General features: G+C 44.9%; 1 protein-coding gene across 6 annotated transcripts in view; it reads left to right on the top strand.

Annotated features, from left to right (window-relative positions):
• The window catches only part of TRA2A (transformer 2 alpha homolog), a 229,722-nt gene that overhangs the window by 28,126 nt on the left and 182,591 nt on the right, over window positions 1-19,005 (top strand). For all 6 annotated transcript variants that reach the window (XM_029589091.1, XM_029589089.1, XM_029589086.1 and 3 more), the window contains exon 2: window positions 9,744-9,877. In XM_029589091.1, coding sequence (XP_029444951.1) covers window positions 9,744-9,877 — 134 coding nt within the window. The remainder of the gene's footprint in view (window positions 1-9,743; window positions 9,878-19,005) is intronic.

The raw sequence follows: 19,005 nt of genomic DNA, 5'->3' as shown, positions 1-19,005 counted from the left end.
AGTATAGAAGTCTGTTTTTTTTTTTTTTTCCCCCAGTGACAGCAGTTTATACACTGGGGTAACTTAAATACTGTCTTTCTTTCTTTCTTTCTTTCTCTCATTGATACTGCAACTTTTCCACAATTTTCCATCATTTCAACCCTGGCCCCTCCATCCCCCCACCCTCCCACCTTGAGTACAATCTGAAAGGATAACAGTGAGGATGTCCTTTAGGGTTGTTTGCTATTTTTTACAATGCAAAAACATATAATTGTACAAACAGGTGAGTCTTATACAAGGTACGACTTACCTACCAACTTTTTTGTAAAAATGGCCGTTTAGAGGGTTGTGACTTATACACTAGAACAGTGGTTCTCAACCTTTTTTCTCTCAGGACACACCTGGCAGATGGTTCTCACATGCATGACACACTGAACCCATGATCATCACAGGGCTAGATGTAAAAGTACAGTTTGCATCCACGGGAACCCCCCTGACCCACAATAATGGATGTAAAGCAGAATTAAGACATTCCCCATTCAACTCACCCTACAAAAAAGATGTTCTGGTGTCATCTCAGTAACAGCAACTCAAACTCCTTCTACTACCAGCCTCAATAGTCCTACTTATGAAAAGACAGCAGTTTACCACCAATGCATGTTCTGAGAAAACACAACAAATAAGACTGATACAAACGCTTACATGCTAGTAAAATACTTCACCTCAGTAACACACAGAACCGACCTAACATACTCCCAGGATCTGCAGTTATGCACATAAACTAATCCGCCAACAGTTACACCTGTATTATGGATACACTCATTAAACAGAGCAACACTACAATATAAAATCAGGTCCTAAACACCAATACACCTCCAATTAGGAAAACAGAACTAGCAAGCAGCTATAGATCCCCACACAGAAATAATGTATAACTATACTAATAGCAGAATAAATGTTCAAAACGGCTATGACAAGATAACATCCAACAATTAAAACCTCAGAAAAACTATTAAAAATTCTCCAAACACCAATAAAATATTTCAAAAAAGCAGACATATCACATAATATTAAATAATTAAAATGGCAGTCAATCAAGAAAATAAACTTAAAAAGCCACCTTTACTTAACCCCTCCAGCAGCTCTCCTACTCATCTTCCGTGCAGGCCGTAGCACACACCAGAAGCAGCAGTAGTGGCTAAGATCTATACTCGTGGTCCTCTTCCTTAGGGCCCATGACCAGTCTCTCTGTCTCTCACGCACACACCATACCAGTCACACCCCCATGTCCAGTTTCTGTCTCTCTCACACCAGTCATCTCCCAACCAGTCTTTGACACACACACACCAGTTACCTTCCTGAACAGTTTCTCTCATGCCGTGTACACACACACAGGCTTCCCACTCCCGTGTTCTATCTTATATATACGGGCTTCTCTCTCCCATACTGTTTGTCACTCCCATGCTCACTCTCTCCACATGCACAGGCTTCTCATTCCCTTAATCACTTTCTTTCTCACAAACACACACCAGTTTCTCTCTTTCACACACTGTACCTTACCAACCAGTCTCTCTTTCATGCATGCGCACACACACATAGGTTTCCCACTCCCATGCTCTCTCTCATATATTCAGGCTTCTCACTCCCGTGCTTTCTTTCACACCCCCCCCCCCTCCAACACCAGGCTTCTTACTCCCATGCTTTCTCACATACCCAGATTTCTCACTTCCGTGCTTTCTCTCTCACTCACACTCACTCACCTCCCTGACCAGTCACTTTTATTGACTCACATATACACAATCGCCTCTGACCAGTTCCTCTCAATCACACACATGCTTTCTCTCACAGACTTACACACATGCTCTTAATCATACACAGGCTGGCTGTCTTCTCTCTCTCACTCACTTCCTCCCTCCCCCCCCCCCCCCACCGAGGCACAAATGGTAGCTGCAGCAGCTTCCTCCAGCCCCTGCAGGCCAAGAAAGAAGGATCCCATTGGCCGCGTGAGGCTTATAATTCTGTCTCCTTTGCCAATTGCTGGCTGCTTCGATTGCTCCAGGCCATGCTACTGCTCGGGGGCCGATGCCACCTCTACTTTTCCGCGTGGGAAGAAGAAAAGTCCAGCCGCAGGAGCCACAGCTTCTTCTAACACTGCTGCCATTCCCATTGGGCTTGAACATGCCGCTGGGCTAACAGCAACGGCAGCAGGGAAGGAAGAGCAGCGGGAGAGACCGGGAGCACGCGACACACCTGCTGGTGCTTGGCGACACACTGGTGTGTCGTGACATACCGGTTGAGAAGCTTTGCACTAGAAAATACGGTGAGCTGCTGTCTTCAGAGAACACCTTACTCCTGGGGGAATTCTGTGCACAAAAACTGAAAATTCTGCAAACTTTATATTGGTCAAAATAACACAATTTACATGACAATCTTTAAGTAATTACATAATTATTACAGAAAAAGTTATTTCTTAAAGTTGCAGAATTTTAAATATTTTGAGCAAAATTTCCCTAGAAATTCACTGTAAGTGTCCTTTCCATATACACTCTCATACATGCTCTCTCACACACACATCCCCACATACAGGGCCCTCTCTCTTATATACACACAAGCTCCCTTTCTCTTACACATACATCCTCACACAGGCTACCTATGTCTCTCTCTCATGCAGCCCTTCACACGGGCTATCACCCTCACATACACATGAGCTCCCAATCTCTCTCTCACACACACACACACTCCTTCACAATCTCCTCATATAGGCTCCCTCTCTGAAACCCACACCCCCTCTCCTCTCTCACACAACATTCTCTCTCACCGGCAGCTCCCTCTCTCTGAAACTCACACTCAAGCATCCTCCCCCCCCAATACTCTTTCACACCCTCCTTCCCGACACATTCTCACTGGCATGCCGCGGGATGCGCTCCTTTCGCAGCGAAGACTAAGGCCCGATGCGCTGTTCGCGGCGAAAAGGGAAGGCCCCCGTGTGCTGCGAACGGCGTGCCAGGCCTTCATCTTTGCTGCGAACGGAGTGCAGCACACGGGGGGGGGGGGTCTTCTCTTTTCGCCTCGACCGGCGCACCAGGCCTTCATCTTCGCCGCGAACGGAGCGTGTGCCGCGGGACGCACCACGTTCACAGCATGCCGGGGTCTCCTCCGCTATTTTCTGCGCAGAATTTGGCAATTCTGCGCAAATTCTGCATTCCGCAGTAGTGCAGAATTCCCCCCAGGAGTAACACCTATAGCAGCTTTGCTATATTTATAGTAGGATTTGTAAACATTTTCTTTCTTTGCTTCTGTCCTCTCATAAAGCATCTTTAAGGTCTTGTTTGCTTTCCCTGATACCTTTGCATATTTTCTAGGTAACTCAGCAATACTTGCAAAAGTTTGGAGGGTATATTTTTGCAAGGCCTTTGAAATTAAGCAGCCAAAGTTTTACTGTCTAGTGGCAGATCAGCTGCTGTCCTCTGTGTAAAATATGCCCATATTTTAAGCAGTTAAGATCACTGCATTTAGAACAAAGTACTCATACTAATTAGATATTTAAATAGTTTTCCTGTTTGGTCTGCCTCTTCATTGTGTTCATATCCATGCTAAAAACTACTTAGGGAAGTCTCCAAAATGCTAAGTTTTTCTGCATATTAACTTGGCATGTGCACATCTTAAGTTCTTTATATAATGTTGTAAAATGGTTTTATTATATGACTGTTTTAAAAACATTGTAGCAGTACAGGAAACTGGGAGACTTGATCTGAAGGATAATTATGAACTAAATATTTTAATTTGAAGAAATAGGTAGCAATTTCCTTTGCCAATTTAATAAAAATGTTGTTTAGATTTAGTTTGTGCTTTTTCATTGGTAGTTTAAGGTGAGTTACATTCTGGTACATTAGGTATTTTCCCTGTCCCCAGAGCTTACAAACTAATCTTGTACCTGAGGCAATGATGAAATTTGAACTTTGGCTTTCCTGGATCTCAGCTGACTGCTATAAACATTTAAGCTACTCTTGAACTACTGTAAAATGTAGGGAAGTCTGTCAAGGTGCTCCATTAGCAAAGTAGAATGTTTTCTTTATATTCGTTTAGTTGGTGTTTCTGTATGCTGTATAAGAGAATCCTAGTACTCTGCATAAGCGTCTTCTGCCACTCTTAAATTTCTGTTGCCAGATGTAGTAATGCTAATCCATGCCCATCTGCCAGTAGGACATCCTGTTTATCAGCTGATTTTAGGGGAAATCTGCAGTTCAAATCTATTTTCATTCTTAAATCTGCCCCTGTGCTTTCCATTTTCTTATGTAGATACAGTAGAGGTATTGGTGAATAACCATAGCAAAGTTCAAGCCAAACAATTATGGGAATATTGCCTCTTATACAAGGCAGGGCAGTAGTTTTTGCTTGCACCAGAGGCTGGTGAGGTAGGGAGGACCCCCTTGGAATACTCTCCAGTAAGAGGGAAAAAGATAACCTTAAAAAAAAAAAATGTTTTTTTAAATTTGCTGATCTTTGTTCTGCCTCTTCCTCCTTGGCATTGGCTGCTTGAGTTGCTTCATTCCCCCCCCCCCCCTCCCATGACAGCTACAATGCCCTTATTTTACATAAAACTGCCCCTTTAAGGGTTGTCAGTAATTGGTAGCAGCCTTTATGGCTGCATATCCCAATTGGCCCATTGCTTTGTTTTTCTATACAGGAGTCCTAAGCCTGGCTGAGCAGTGTTTTCGCTGCAGCTGTGTTTGCGAGGGAAGAAAGTGGCAGTAGTTGGTGTCCAAACCTGGAAGTAGCAATACTGTGCCTTGGAGAGGGGGGCCGGGGGGAGAGTTGCTGGTGGAAGTGTTTGACTGTTCCTGTCGCTATTGAAGGGGGGATGGGATGAACTAGTTTGTGGGTGGGACACAAGGTGAAAGTTGTAGCAAACTCATGCTGAAAGAGGCAGCAGTGAAGGTGTTAGGTGACAGAACTGTGCAGGGTGAAGGCAGCAATGGAGTTAGCACAGCTCAGCTCCTACCCACATCTTATTCCTTTGCTGCTTCCTCTGCAGCTGTGCTAGGAAGGGGGGCAGAGGAATGACTATCTCCTAGGCCATCCATGCACACATGACATTAGATCTTTGTTGATGTCAGCACAGATAGCCTTGTAGCTATAGTGTTGGCAGGCTAGTCAGTATTAAATTTGCCAGTACTAAACAGGCCATTTGAAAGGAAGCTGTGGACTCTAGTTTGCCCACCTCCGCTCTAGTATTTGTATTAGATCACCATAGCAGTGGCACAATACAAATGCAAAGGTCCCCCCCAGCTGTTTAAGCTTTGAAACACTGGCATAATGCGTTTAGTTACCTTGCTTGGCAATAATGCATTCTATTTAGAATTTGAACACAACAACTGAATAATATGGATCATTTTTGGGAAATAGTTATTTCAAAGTGAAAGTGAGATTAGCCCCCAGGTTTCATTTCAATAGGAGCAAAGCCAGATGATTTTCCAGTTTAAAAGAATTTTTTAAAGCAATTTGATCAGTTCGTGTTCGAATTGAATTGAATATTTTTCAAAAAGTCATGTTTAGGTAATTTTAAATTTAAGGGACTTGTTGATACTGTTCGCTACTCTTGTGTGTACAAAAGGATTCTTTCAGCTGTAGATGTTAAATAGGGGCATGAATGTGAGCTAACGCATGACCTGCTTGGGTCTAGGACTTTTGGTATAGCACCAGCCTGGTGATTAGGTGGCAGTGCATGGTGCCTGGTTCACACATCTGATGAGGTATTTATTTACTCCTCCTCTTGTATGGGGATGCTGCGGGGGGAGTAGTTGTGTTTTAAGGTTAATACCTAGTGACAAGAATCAGGGCCCATGATTGCAGTGTTCCAAAAGGACCTATTTATACATGGTCCCTGACCCAGGACTGTCAGTACAGTGACCAGGCTTAGATAATTTTTGAGAGGGAGAGAATACAAAATAGAAAAACATTTCCTGGGTGGTTCTGAATGAAAGTTCATTTTGTCAGATCCTAGCACTGGTTCTAATTGAGCTGGAAGTACAAAAGGAGCAGGAGAAAAACTGCCAAGTCAAAAAAAAAAAAAAAAAAAAATTTTCCAGGAAACTTTTTTTTTTGTGTGTGTGTGACTAGACTAAGCCACCTTGAATTGAGCATGAGAATTAAAGCTAGCTTAAATATGTTCTTAACATGAACCCATTATTAATCCTTTTTTGCTTTGTTTTAGAGAGACTATATTAGCTTTTAAGTGCTCTGATCTTTTCTAGATTTCAGGTGAGGTACATCCTGTTGGTGTGATGCAGTTTTAGAAGAACTGCTGCTGGTGGTTGTCTCATTTAAAAATGGCTATGTATCTGAAATCTCCTCTCTAGGTCCTCTTGCTATCTGCAAAACATCTCTTTCCAGGTGCATGGATTTTTGAAAATCTGTTAAACTGGAATACTTTTGAAAACTTAAAATGTTTGCCATAAATGCTTATGGGTTGTAAATAGATCTCTGTACTTACGGTTTCTAATAAGATATTGCTTGCTCATATCTCCTACATGCAGCTGAAATTTTAGCTGTCAGAAGGGGGATATATTATCTTAAAGTAATGAACTGTTTAAAAACAAATTTTGTGTTATGTTAGTATTTTAATCCAGAGATTGTTAATCCCGGGGCTGGGTACTGAGCGGTAACTTATAAAAGCAACAAGAAATTTTGAAGTGTTTTGGAATTGACAGCTAAACGTTCTGCAGAACTTTCAGTCAAAGCCTCAGTAACCCATGCTTTAAGCATCTAACTTCTCTTCCTGTTTTCCTCTGATACTTTTCTAGCAATACAGGAAATGAGTAACAATGTAGAAAATTCAAGCTGTCATATCTGATTTCAAGTCCCAGGTCATTTTAGGCAGGCCTGTAGTGCCTTTGGCTCCATAAATTGTATGTTGACCCTACTAACTTAGTTATCTATATATCAGTAAAGGTAGTTATCTTTTTATTTGACTGGACAAGCCAGGTTAAAAAAAACTTGTTTTTATTTGGACCCTGAACACATTGAGGCTAAGTTAGGCTGCATGCTTGTGGCACCAGTTCTTCCTCCTACTCCACAGCTTCTTACCTCCAGATCTTAATGTATTTGTTCTATCTGCAACAGCCTGGGTCCTCCTCAGTTTACTCTAATCTTCCCTTTCACTCATTTGCTTTCTTACTTGTCTCTATTTTGCTTTTCCTACATCTTGTTCTCTCTCTGTCCCCCCTTTCCCCATGTGCAATTGAGTTCTATACTGATGCAGCAGTACAGTGAGGGCTTTTGACAAGAAGGACTTCTCAAATGCAGTTTCCTATTGTTTGTTGGTTATTGGCACTCTCACATAACTAGTGGGCAGCAACAGAACTTGAAAAATCTTTCTTGGGCTGGCCCAGTGGGCTCATTGGTGTAGCTGTACAGAAGATGCAAATTCAACTCTTGGACCTAGCTTCTGCTCCCTGGATGAGAGGTTTGAAAATTCTGCCAGGACTTCACCTGAGATGAAATGCTCTTACCTTGAACTATTGTCTTCACTCTCTCAACCTCTCCAACAGTTTTTGTGAGGGAGGTAACGGGTATTGTACATAGTGAGAGCATTTCTTCCCTGGCAAGTGCAGCCCTTGCTCTCTTCCATTCACAATTCCTGAAGATTAGCATGTCTGTTTGCACAATAGTAACTCCTACAGGTGACACTTTAGGTGTATATGTACCAGGGTCCAGAGGGAGCTGTGGTCTTTGACATTTGTTAAGGACTTTAACTGTAATGGTTGGGCTGGGTGAGAGAAGGATTTATAGAATAGGGGGAAAATGCCATGTAGGTGAGTGAAGACTAGCGCCATAACCTAAAAGACGCCTGAGCTTGTTGCTCCAAAGGAACAGGAGGAAACTGGATCCCAAAAAGGTGCTTCCTGCCCCTTTCATCCTGCCTATGTTTTTGCACCAATATAGTATCTCTTCTCAGTTCTGATTTCCAGTTGCAAGCTGATGATAGCAAATTTTGTGCCTTGCCTCAGTTATATAGGGGTAGAAGTCTTACACTGTATCAACTTACAAGAGCACTGTAGAGTGTAGAAAGACCAGAATATTAAGTTATCAATAGAAGCAAAGAAAAGATAACTAGAGCAGAGAAATTCAGTCACTGTCTCATTTTCTTCAGGTTGTAACTGTCAGAACTGATTCCAGGACTGTTTGACAGCTGTCATTGTAAAAGCAGTTCTTGTCTTTTCCTTTACCCAGCATTGATCGAGTTAATGCTTGTGTATGAAGAGCATAACATTAAAAAAAACAAAAAACAGATGATTCTCTGGTTATGGTACATACAGAATTCATGATTCCCAGAGTTAAGTTCAGATTTATGCTTTCCTTTTAAAGAGAATAATAAAAATATAATTTAGCTTATATGATAGAGTAACCTAATTGGGAGAACTTTTTTCAACCAAAAGTTTACTATATCCTCTAATGGGAATTTATTTATGAACCTCTATTATCCTCAATTTAGCCATGAAATTAATTTGACCATGTAATGTGCTTTATTTGAAAATCTCCAGTTGGCCAGTCAGGTTAGCCAAGTCAGTTTCCAAATAGCTAAAGCTCTCTTTGTGGCTGGATACTTAGTTTTATTTGGACCTCAAATACCATATAACTATTCTGCCCCTTCCGAGTCAACAGATTAGATTTGAATTGGGAATGGATGTTTTGGCTTCCTTTGCATATATTTCAACAGTACTTTAGATAGTCCTGCATATGTGTTATGTATTGATATCTAAACAAACGTGATCATTTGAGATGGGTTTCTTTAAGTGTTTTTTTTTGTTTGTAAGCTGGCTTTATAAAAAGATTGGCATGTAATTTTGTAAGAAAAGGGTTCAAAACTTGTTTTAACCTGGACATAACTGTTTTGTTCTACGTACTATCTTGTGACATACTTTTGCACATTTCTTTTAATTAGAACTTCACAAAAAAATGAAAAAAACTTTTGTAAACTTTTGAGTTTTTGTTTTTTTTTACAGAAATTTTCTTTTTTAGAAGATGGAATGTAAACATTGATAGATGTTTTTAAAATAGTTGTTTGCACTTCACCTGCTGGCTATTTCTACTTTTGATAGATGAAATTTTGAACACCAGCAGAGTATTATCATCCCCACGTGCTTAAAAATATACTAAATGTTCTTTTTCCATTAAGGTTAATGTTCGTGAAGAAATTGAAGAGTTTTTTCCAAGAATGTGGAAGATAAATCAAGATAAAAGAAGGCTAATGAAAAGTATTAAAGATCAGAAAATTAAAATTGAATGGGGGAAAAAATTGAACAGAAGATTGGTCAGATAGAAGCACTTGAATTTTTTTAAGGCTTTAATGAATTGTTTGAATTGGGGAAGAATTCACGAACTATGAAAAATGAAAAACTGAATGAAGAATGAAGAAAAGTAAAAAGCAAGAGTGAAGTAGAATTAAAAGAATCTGGAAGAATGAATGGGTCCTAGGTTAAGTAAATGTATGGTTTGTTCCAGTGTCTGTATGATCAAGTTAGTGATGAATTTGCATGATTAGTTAATAGATTTGGTGATCTGGTTCAAGTAGGGTATTACTAGAGGAGCATATTCATTAATGGGTTTAATTAATAGAAATTTAAGAAGGGTGTTAAAGCAGATGTGTTCCTAACCATTTGTTTTTTCAGGAGCAATCAGTAAAATAGAAATTGTTTTTTAAAATATTAGATGTTAGGCATTTATATGACAAGTACTATTTGTAATACTGTCTTCTTTGTTAGGCATCCCGCTCCCAGTCCAAATCCCCATCTGGGAGCCCTGCTCGTGTAAAATCGGAGAGCAGGTCAGGATCTCGCAGTCCATCGCGGGCTTCCAAGCGTTCTGAATCGCATTCACGATCAAGATCAAAATCCAGGTGCGTATTTAGATGAAAATATATTCTAGATGTTGGGTTATGAGGTAGAGGCTTAATACTTTATTTCGTGTGTCCCCACCTCCCCGTACTGTTTTGAAGTTGTCTTTGCATCTATGTAGAAGGCACTGCTGTGTGCAAAACTGTGATCAGTTTCCTTGTCAACTGCAATCTCCAGATTATACTTGATCTCTGGCATTTTCATGTAGATAAGCAGGATGAATTAGCCATGCTGTCTGGGACATCCTCCGGTCCTGTAGGTGGCGAAGCTCTCAAAGTAAAGTTCTAAGTCTAGCTGTAGTGTGTGCCTGCTTGGCACCTCCCCCCCCCCCCCCCCCCCCCTCCACACATCTTCCAGTGTCTCCTCAGTCCATTTTTCCCGCGAGCCTGACAGCACGCAGAGCTCTCGGTCTCCTCAAGCTTTTTTCTGAAGAGAAAACTATTTGTTAAAGGAATTTATTTCCACTTTATCACCTCTGCCTGTAGTTAGGATTAACTACTTTTCATGGATGATTTTGGTAAGCGAGCATACCAATCAGGTATGCTTAATGCAAAAATCCAACAGCATTAGTTTGCGATCACACAGTACCTATTCGAGTGCTTGCAAGCCTTAAAGCCTAAGCTTCAGGGGGGATCTCCTGATCAACACCTCCCTGACGAGTTCCGTCGAATGGAGGAGGGCTTGAGCCATCTCATCCATACAGTGTATGAAGGGTTTGAGACATCTGCGAAGTCCACAGCAAATGCCATCGCAGCAAGGAGACTTGCATGGCTTAGGGCAAGCCACAGTATCAGCATAGACCCTTTAGGCCTTATCCACCTTCACAGCCTCTATACTACTCCACTTCTCGCACTCAGACTTCACAACCACAGGGACCTAGACAACGTCAGAGGACTCCAAAACAACCTAGGACTCCTCAGGACCAAAACCATCACAAGGTTTTTAGGGAATCCCAGACCACCGCTACCATTTCCAGTTGGAGGCAGGTTAATCCACTTCTTACCTGCATGGGACGCCATCACAACCGACCTCTGGGTATTAAAGATAATAAAGGAAGGTTACTCCCTCAACTTCCAATCTTTTCCGCCTATGCCACACTTGGTACGCACCAGGAAACAAGGCATGCATTCCCAGCAAATGCACCTGGAGATCACAACATCCTACATCAGCAGTGCATACACGAACTACCTGTATCGCACCATCACACAGGTTTTTATTCTCAATACTTCCTCATTCCAAAGAAACCAGGTGGATACAGTCCTATCCTAGATCTCAGAGCGCTCAACAAGCACTTGACGGAAAAGTTCAAGATGACGTCCCTCAAATCCGTCCTACCTTTTATTCAACCCAGAGACTGGATGTGTTCCATAGATCTCAAGGATGCTTATTCCCACATATCGATGCACAAGGCCTCCTGGCAGTACCTTTGCTTCACGGGGTTGGGTCGCCATTTTCAGTACAAGGTACTTACATTTGGCCTCTCCTCTTCTCCCAGAGTTTTCACGAAATGTCTAGTGGTAGCGGCGGCTCACCTACGACGACAAGGAATACAAATATTTCCTTACCTGGATGACTGGCTTCTAGTAGCACCCAACCCATCTCTTCTACAGACCAATCTCCTCACGACCATTCAATGCTTAGATGGATTGGGACTAATGATCAATTACGAGAAACCAAATCTGCAGCACACGCAAGCATTGCAGTTCATTGTAGCCCATATCAACACTTTGAAGGACACAGTTTTCTTTCCTGAACAAAGGGCAATAACAATAAGGAATCTCGCTCAAACCCTGAGACATTCTACCACTGCTCCTGCTCGACACATAGTAACACTTCTCTGGCATATGGTGGCATCTATCTATGTGGTTCCCCACACATATCTCCACATGTGTCGTTTTCAGTGGGGCTTGAAAATTCAGTGGAATCAATTCTCCGACCACCTCTCTGCTCCTGTTACCATCACACTCAGCATGAAAAAGGACTTGGACTGGTGGCTAACACCATCAGCTCTAACAGTGGGAGTCCCACTGCGACCACCAGTTCATCATATTATACTCACCATAGATGCCTCGACAAAAAAGATGGGGGGGCTCACCTAGCCTGCCTGCAAACTCAAGGCGTCTGGTCCCCCTGGGAAAGTGCACAGCAAATAAATCTGCTAGAACTAGGGGCAATCCAAAATGCTCTCCGAGCCTTCCAACTCCCATTAAAGGGAAAGACAGTCATGATTCACATGGACAATCAGGTAGCCGTGTTCTATATAAACAAAGGAGGAGGGTCCGGTTCCTGGACCCTATGCAAGGAAGCGGTGACTATTTTAGAATGGGCAACTGACAACTCCATTGCCCTACAAGCCACCTACCTACATGGCATAAATAACACCAGAGCAGACAAACTAAGCAGAATATTTCATCCCCACGAATGGGAGCTTCATCAGAAGGTGACACTCAAGCTTTTTCAAACCTGGGGCTGGTCATGCATTGACCTATTCGCCACGGAACACAACTGCAAAGTTCCGACTTTCTGCTCGATATGTCCAAGTGCCCAGGCTAACGCAGGATGCATTTCTCATAGACTGGCCAGAAGGCCTGCTGTATGCCTTTCCCCCAATACTGTTTATTTCTCGCACGGTGCAGAAATGCATCACGGACAATGCGGATCTTATTCTGATAGCTCCATTATGGCCCAGACAACCATGGTATGCATACCTAATTCGTCTATTAGTGGACACTCCAGTTCCGCTGAGAAACAGCCCTCACCTCCTAACCCAAGAAGAGGGATCCCTTCTACATCCACTTCATGCCTCTCTGAACCTCACGGCGTGGAGATTGGAATGCTGTTATTTCAAAATCTAAACCTTTAACCTCATCTGGAAGATATCCTAATCTCCTCCAGGAAACCTTCCACCAGGCTCAATTACAGGAGAAAATGGTTGAGCTATGCCTCTTGATATTCTCACAGGAACATGGACCCATTCACCTGCCCTCCAAACAAACTACTCTTTCTTATCTTCATCTCCTATACCAAAATGGACTAGCTATGGCGTCGCTCAGTCCATCTGAGCGCAGTAGCAGCGTATCATTCTCTACACAAGTACGCACCAATTTCTACTCACCCTCTTATTTCCAGATTTATGAATATGTAATATTCATAAATCTGAATATGTAAACCCCCCCCCGTACTGTGGGACTTAAACATTGTACTGGAGCAACTTATGCTACCACCCTTTGAACCTCTAGATACCTGCCACCCCAGATACCTCACTTGGAAAGTACTTTTTCTGGTAGCGCTTACTTCGGCAAGACGTGTTAGCGAGCTTCAAGCACTAGTCCACTACTCTCCGTATCTAGTGTTCTACCACAATAGTCACGTTACAAACTCATCCTAATTTGCTACCCAAGGTTATTTCATCTTTCCACCGTAATCAAATGATAACTCTTACAACCTATTACCCAAAACCTCATACCAATGAGGCTGAGCGTAGACTACACACGCTAGATTGCAAATGAGCACTGGCTTACTATATACAGAGAACTGCTTCAGATAAGAGAGCATCACAACTCTTCCTCTCGTTTAACCCAAATGCACCAGGATTTCCGGTTTCAAAGAGAACTCTGTCATCCTGGATCACAAACTACATTCAGTTTTGCTACTAAAGATGTTCAGAATACTTGACTTCTTCTCCTAAAGCACACCAGGTGCGTGCTGTGGCAGCTTCCATAGCCCACCTGCGTGATGTATGCATATTAGACATTTGTAAAGCTGCAACCTGGTCCTCACTTCATACTTTCACTACTCATTACTGTTTGGACAAACTCACAGCAGCGGATGCCTTCATGGGCAAACAATCCTAAAAGCAGGCACCTCCTGAATCACTTATTCCACAAAGGACTGTCTGTGGTGGTGTCTTGAGCGCACAAAATATTGCAAATTTAACCAAGACGTATCGCTCAAGTTGCTAGCTGGGGACTCCCAGACAGCATGGCTAATTCATCCTGCTTATCTACGTGAAAAGAGCAAGTTTGCTTACCGTAAACGGTGTTTTCCGTAGATAGCAGATGAATTAGCCATGTTGACCCTTCCACCTCCCTGGACAGTCTTGCTACCACTACTCTGCTTTGTCACGGACTGAGGAGACTTTGGAAGGTGGGGGGAGGTGCCAAGTAGGCACACACTACAGCAAGACTCAGAATTTTACTTTGAGAGCTCTACTACCTACAGGACTGGAGGACGTCCCAGACAGCATAGCTAATTCATCTATCTACAGAAAACAACATTTACGGTAAGCAAACTTGCTCTTCTTGCTGTTGTACTACTAAAGATTCTCTATGCCTATCCATGCCAAATCATCATAAAGTCATTTGGTCAAACAATTAACAAAACTAGAAAACACTACTAGCTGAACAGTAGTACCCACAGGAGAAATGCAGAGTAATACATTTAGGCTGCAAAAACCCAAGGAAGAGGCATAGTACTGGAGGCAAAATCCTTCAAAACACCAATAAAGAAAGGGATCTTGGGATGACTATCTGATCTTAAGGTGGCCACACAAGTGGATAAAGCAGCAAAAGCCAGAAAGATGCTTGGCTAGATAGGGGAGGTGAGCCTGCCCCTGTGTAGGTCCCTGGTGAGACCTCATATGGAATACTTTATAAATTTCTGGAGACTGCTCTTTCAAAAGGATACAAATCGATTGGAGTCTGTCAAGAAGTTGGCTACTAAAATGATTATTGGTCTTAAAAAGCATATAGGGATAGATATAAAGATATAAACATGTGTGCCCTAGAGGAAAGGCGAGAGAGGGGAGATATGATAGACATTTAAACATCTCAAAGATTTCCAAGCACAGGAGGCTAGCCCCTTTCAATGGAAAGGAGGCTCTAGAGCAAGGGGTCATGGGATGCGGGTGACAGGGGTGGACTCTGAAGTAATTTTAGGAAATATTTCTTTATAGAGAGGATAGTGGATGCATGGAACAGCCTCCGGGTGGAGGTAGAGCAGGTGAAACCTATATCTGACTTCAAGAAAGCATGTGATAAATATCATCGATCTCTGAGGGAATGATGGGAATTGTAAGGGCTAGATAAATTGGATGGATGGGCAGACTAGATTGGCCATATGACTTTTTCTGCAGTTGTTTCTAAATGGTGAACATAGATGAAATTTTTGCATAAACACTGCTTAATAATCTTTAGCCTTAAGAGACTAAACCATGATGCTCTTAGATTTTTCCAATTTTCTTTAAATTTTGACATTAGATGAATAATCGAATTGTGGTAATCTGTATGCAGGTGAAAATTCCATTTTGGGAAAAACAGCCATTATATAAAATAAGCTACAGAATGACTTGGTTTATTTAATTTATTTTGATGAATTTTTAGCCTAGTTTAGTAAAGGGAAACTGATCTTATAAGATCATTGTATCTTTATCCCTTACTACCTTCACTAGCTTTTGAACAGTTCATAGAATTTTAATTTTTTGTTTTACTCTTTCCTGGTAGTTTCTCCTCTGTCCTTTTTAACTGTCAGAACCAGGCTGAAATCCTGGAGCCATGAAACTTTTTATTTGCATCTATCTGGGGATATTCCCCCTATTTTAACACATGCCCCCCCCTGTTCCTGGTCTGGTCATTGTAGCAGCGGACCTGAGGCTGGGAGTCATGAGCAAAGGTTCTTTGTTGACAAACAGGCATGACTTAGCCATTACACATGGATGACCTCATACTGAGACAGATCCAGCTCTTAGAGCTCAGTAAAGACTACTGTTTACTTGTGCATGTGTGGGAGTTTGGACATGCATATGCAGCCTCATGAGCCCTTCAGTCTATTTTTCATCCAATCTACTGCACAAACTTGACCCAGTCTCTTAACATTTTTTTCTGCTACTACCTCGGCAGTCCCTCGAACAGAACTTAAGTTCTTTAATAAAAAAAAAAAAAAGGCTTAAGAACAAGAAACCTGCGGTAAGCAGGTTTAAGGCCTGTATTTGTAGGTGTCTGTCAGTCGCAGGTAAATGCTCCTTCCCTGTACGTACCAGGATCAGTCCAGACTGTGGGTTATGTCCCCCGTCCAGCAGATGGAGTCAGAACAGAGCTCGAGGGCACCGCCTCCTATACCAGCGCACCCTCTGCTGGAGCTCAGTATCTTTCTGACTCCAGCAGATGTGAGTTGGGGAATCAGTGCTTCCCCAGAGTGACAGATTTTGAGTTTTATTTTTTACTCCTTTGAGTCTATCCTGTCATTTCTTTGGTTGCTAACAATTTGGATCAAGTTATTGGAAAAAAAAAAAAAAGTAAAAAGAGAAATTCTTTTCTTGTCAGTAATTTTGAGGAGGCGTGCTCTTGCTCTGTTCTGTCTCCTCCTGCAGCTTGCCTTTACTTACGCTTGGGGTAAGTGTTGATTTATTTCTTTTTCAGCTGTCTTGCTCTGCGTTTGCCGGGACAACCGGTTTCTGCAGTCCTCCGGCTGTCCCGCGGCCCGGCGACTTTACCTCGGGCCTGGGCGCGCCGGCAGTGGTTTTTCCCGCCGGCGCCTAGGGACCAGTCGGGCGGGTTGTGTCGGCCCGCAGGCCTCCCCGCGCTGCTACTTTATTTTCGGCCCCCCCCGAGGCTCCTTCGCGGCGGCGTTTCTTTATTGATGCCGCGCTGGTCTCGTTGCGAGACCTGCGGTGAGGCGGGGTCTCGTCTCTCCAACGAGGGAGTCTGTCAGCACTGCCTCCCCGACGGGGAAGGCGTTGCGCACGGCTCGGGTTCGCGCCCAGCGCCCCCCTCTCCGCAGCCAGGGAAGCGAGGGCCGGCCACGTTCTCGGCAATGGCGGGAACGGTGGCCATTTTAGAAGAGGAGTTCAGCGCGGATCGCTCTCCGGACGAGAAGGACGCAGTTCGGGGAGCCCCCCGCCTGCACAGGGGCCCCGAGGAGGGCCTGCCTGCCCGGACTCCACAGGGGGATCCTGCCGCTGCGGCTTCGCCCGGTCTGCCGTTTTTTTCACCGGACTTCATTCTGAAGATGCACACGGCCTACTTGCAGGGCCTGGCGGATCCGGGAGGTGCTCCCGCGGGACCTCCTGCGCCCAAGATTTCCAAGCTCGCGGTCCCCGCCCCCGGGTCCCTGGTTTTACCTGGGACGACCGCAGGAACATCAGCTTTGCCATCCCAGTCGCTTGCAGTGGGAGCGGCTTTCCCTTCGGGTTCTGATCCCTCGGACCCTCCGGATCCTGCGCATTCTGAGGGACAGGCCGAAGGCGACGATCCGCGAGCTCTGCGCATCTTCCACAAGGAGGAATTGGAGGATTTACTGCAGCGGACCCTGCAAGAGCTCGACCTCGATCCGCCTCCGGATCCTCCGGCACCTGTGGCCCCAGCGGTTGCGACGTGCTCCAAAAAGGGGGACCCGGTTCTGGCTGCCCTCAGGCCTAGGGCTAAGGCTTTCCCGGTCCATGAGTCGTTTCTTCAGCTCCTCACCGGGGAATGGGACTTCCCGGAGGCATCTTTGAAGGTCGCCAGGGCCATGGAGAAACTGTATCCGTTGCTGGAGGATTTCCTGGATTTCGTCAGGTTTCCAAAGGTGGACTCGGCGGTCTCGGCAGTGACCAAGCGAACTACGATTCCAGTTACTGGCGGAACGGCCCTACGGGACACGCAAGACCGCAAGTTGGAGACGTTCCTCAAGAAGGTATTTGAGGTTTCGGCCTTGGGGATGCGGGCCGTCATGTGCGCTTCTTTGACCCAGAGGGCCAGTCTTCTCTGGGTACAGCAGCTCCTAACGTCGCAGCAGTTGCCGCCGGATGAAGCTGCTCAGGCCGACAGCCTGGAATCGGCCATCGCTTACGGGGCGGATGCCCTGTATGACCTCTTTCGCATCCTGGCCCGGTCCATGGTGTCGGTGGTGGCGGCTCGTAGACTCCTGTGGCTCCGGAATTGGTCTGCAGACACCTCCTCCAAGTCGAGCCTGGGATCCCTTCCATTTCGGGGGAAATTCCTCTTCGGAAATGACCTGGATCAGATCATCAAGTCCCTGGGGGAAAACTCGGTGCATCGTCTACCCGAGGATCGGCAGAGACCTTACCGGTCTTTTGCCTCCACCAGAACCAGGGCTCGGGCACAGCGGCGCTACAGATCGTACCGACAGCCAAGTTCTCGTACAACTCCAAGTAGACCGCAGCAGTGGTCACGCTCCTTTCGAGGGCGGAGGCCCTCGAGGGAGGGCTCAGGGCAGGGGAACCCCCCCGCCAAATCTACTCAATGATGCCAGACCGGCCCACTCCTCCTGCCCGCCCATCGGAGGCCGACTCACACAATTCGTCGAGGAGTGGGCAAAGATTACTTCAGACCAGTGGGTCCTGGACACCATCCAATACGGTTACGCCTTGGAGTTTGTCCGCCCCCCTCGGGACAGGTTTCTCTTCTCTCCCTGCGGCTCCGACCTCAAGAGGGTGGCGGTTCAACAGACACTAGACCGGCTGCAAGCCATAGAGGCCATTGTACCCGTTCCCTTCGCAGAGGTGGGCTCGGGCCATTATTCCATCTACTTCGTAGTGCCCAAGAAGGACGGTTCATTCCGGCCCATACTGGATTTGAAGGAGGTGAACCGCTCGCTGCGGGTCAATCGGTTCCGCATGGAAACGCTACGATCCGTGATTGCCGCAGTACATCAGGGCGAGTTCCTGGCTTCCCTGGATCTGACGGAGGCGTACCTGCACATCCCGATACGTCCGGACCACAGGCGTTACCTACGCTTCAAGATTCTCGGTCAACACTTTGTTTCGGGCCCTACCATTCGGACTCGCAACGGCCCCGCGGACGTTCACCAAGATCATGGTGGTGGTGGCGGCGGCCCTTCGGAAGGAGGGCATACTAGTGCACCCTTACCTGGACGACTGGTTGGTGCGGGCAAAGTCTTTCTCGCATGGTCAGGCTTCGGTGACCAGGGTTTTGCAGGTGCTTCGCTCCCTGGGCTGGGTAGTGAACCTCCCCAAGAGTTTCCTCGTTCCATCTCAACGCTTGGACTTCCTGGGAGCAACCTTCGACACGCAACTGGGCATGGTGTTCCTGCGTCCGGACAAGGCTCTCTCCCTGAGGGAACACATCCATCGCTTTGCGGCCTTGTCGGATCCTACAGCGTGGAATTATCT

This window comes from Rhinatrema bivittatum, chromosome 2, assembly GCF_901001135.1.
Source record: "Rhinatrema bivittatum chromosome 2, aRhiBiv1.1, whole genome shotgun sequence".
Lineage (NCBI taxonomy): Eukaryota > Metazoa > Chordata > Amphibia > Gymnophiona > Rhinatrematidae > Rhinatrema > Rhinatrema bivittatum.
The sequence above is the reverse complement of the archived record's forward strand: the minus strand, read 5'-3'. Positions and strand labels throughout refer to the sequence as shown.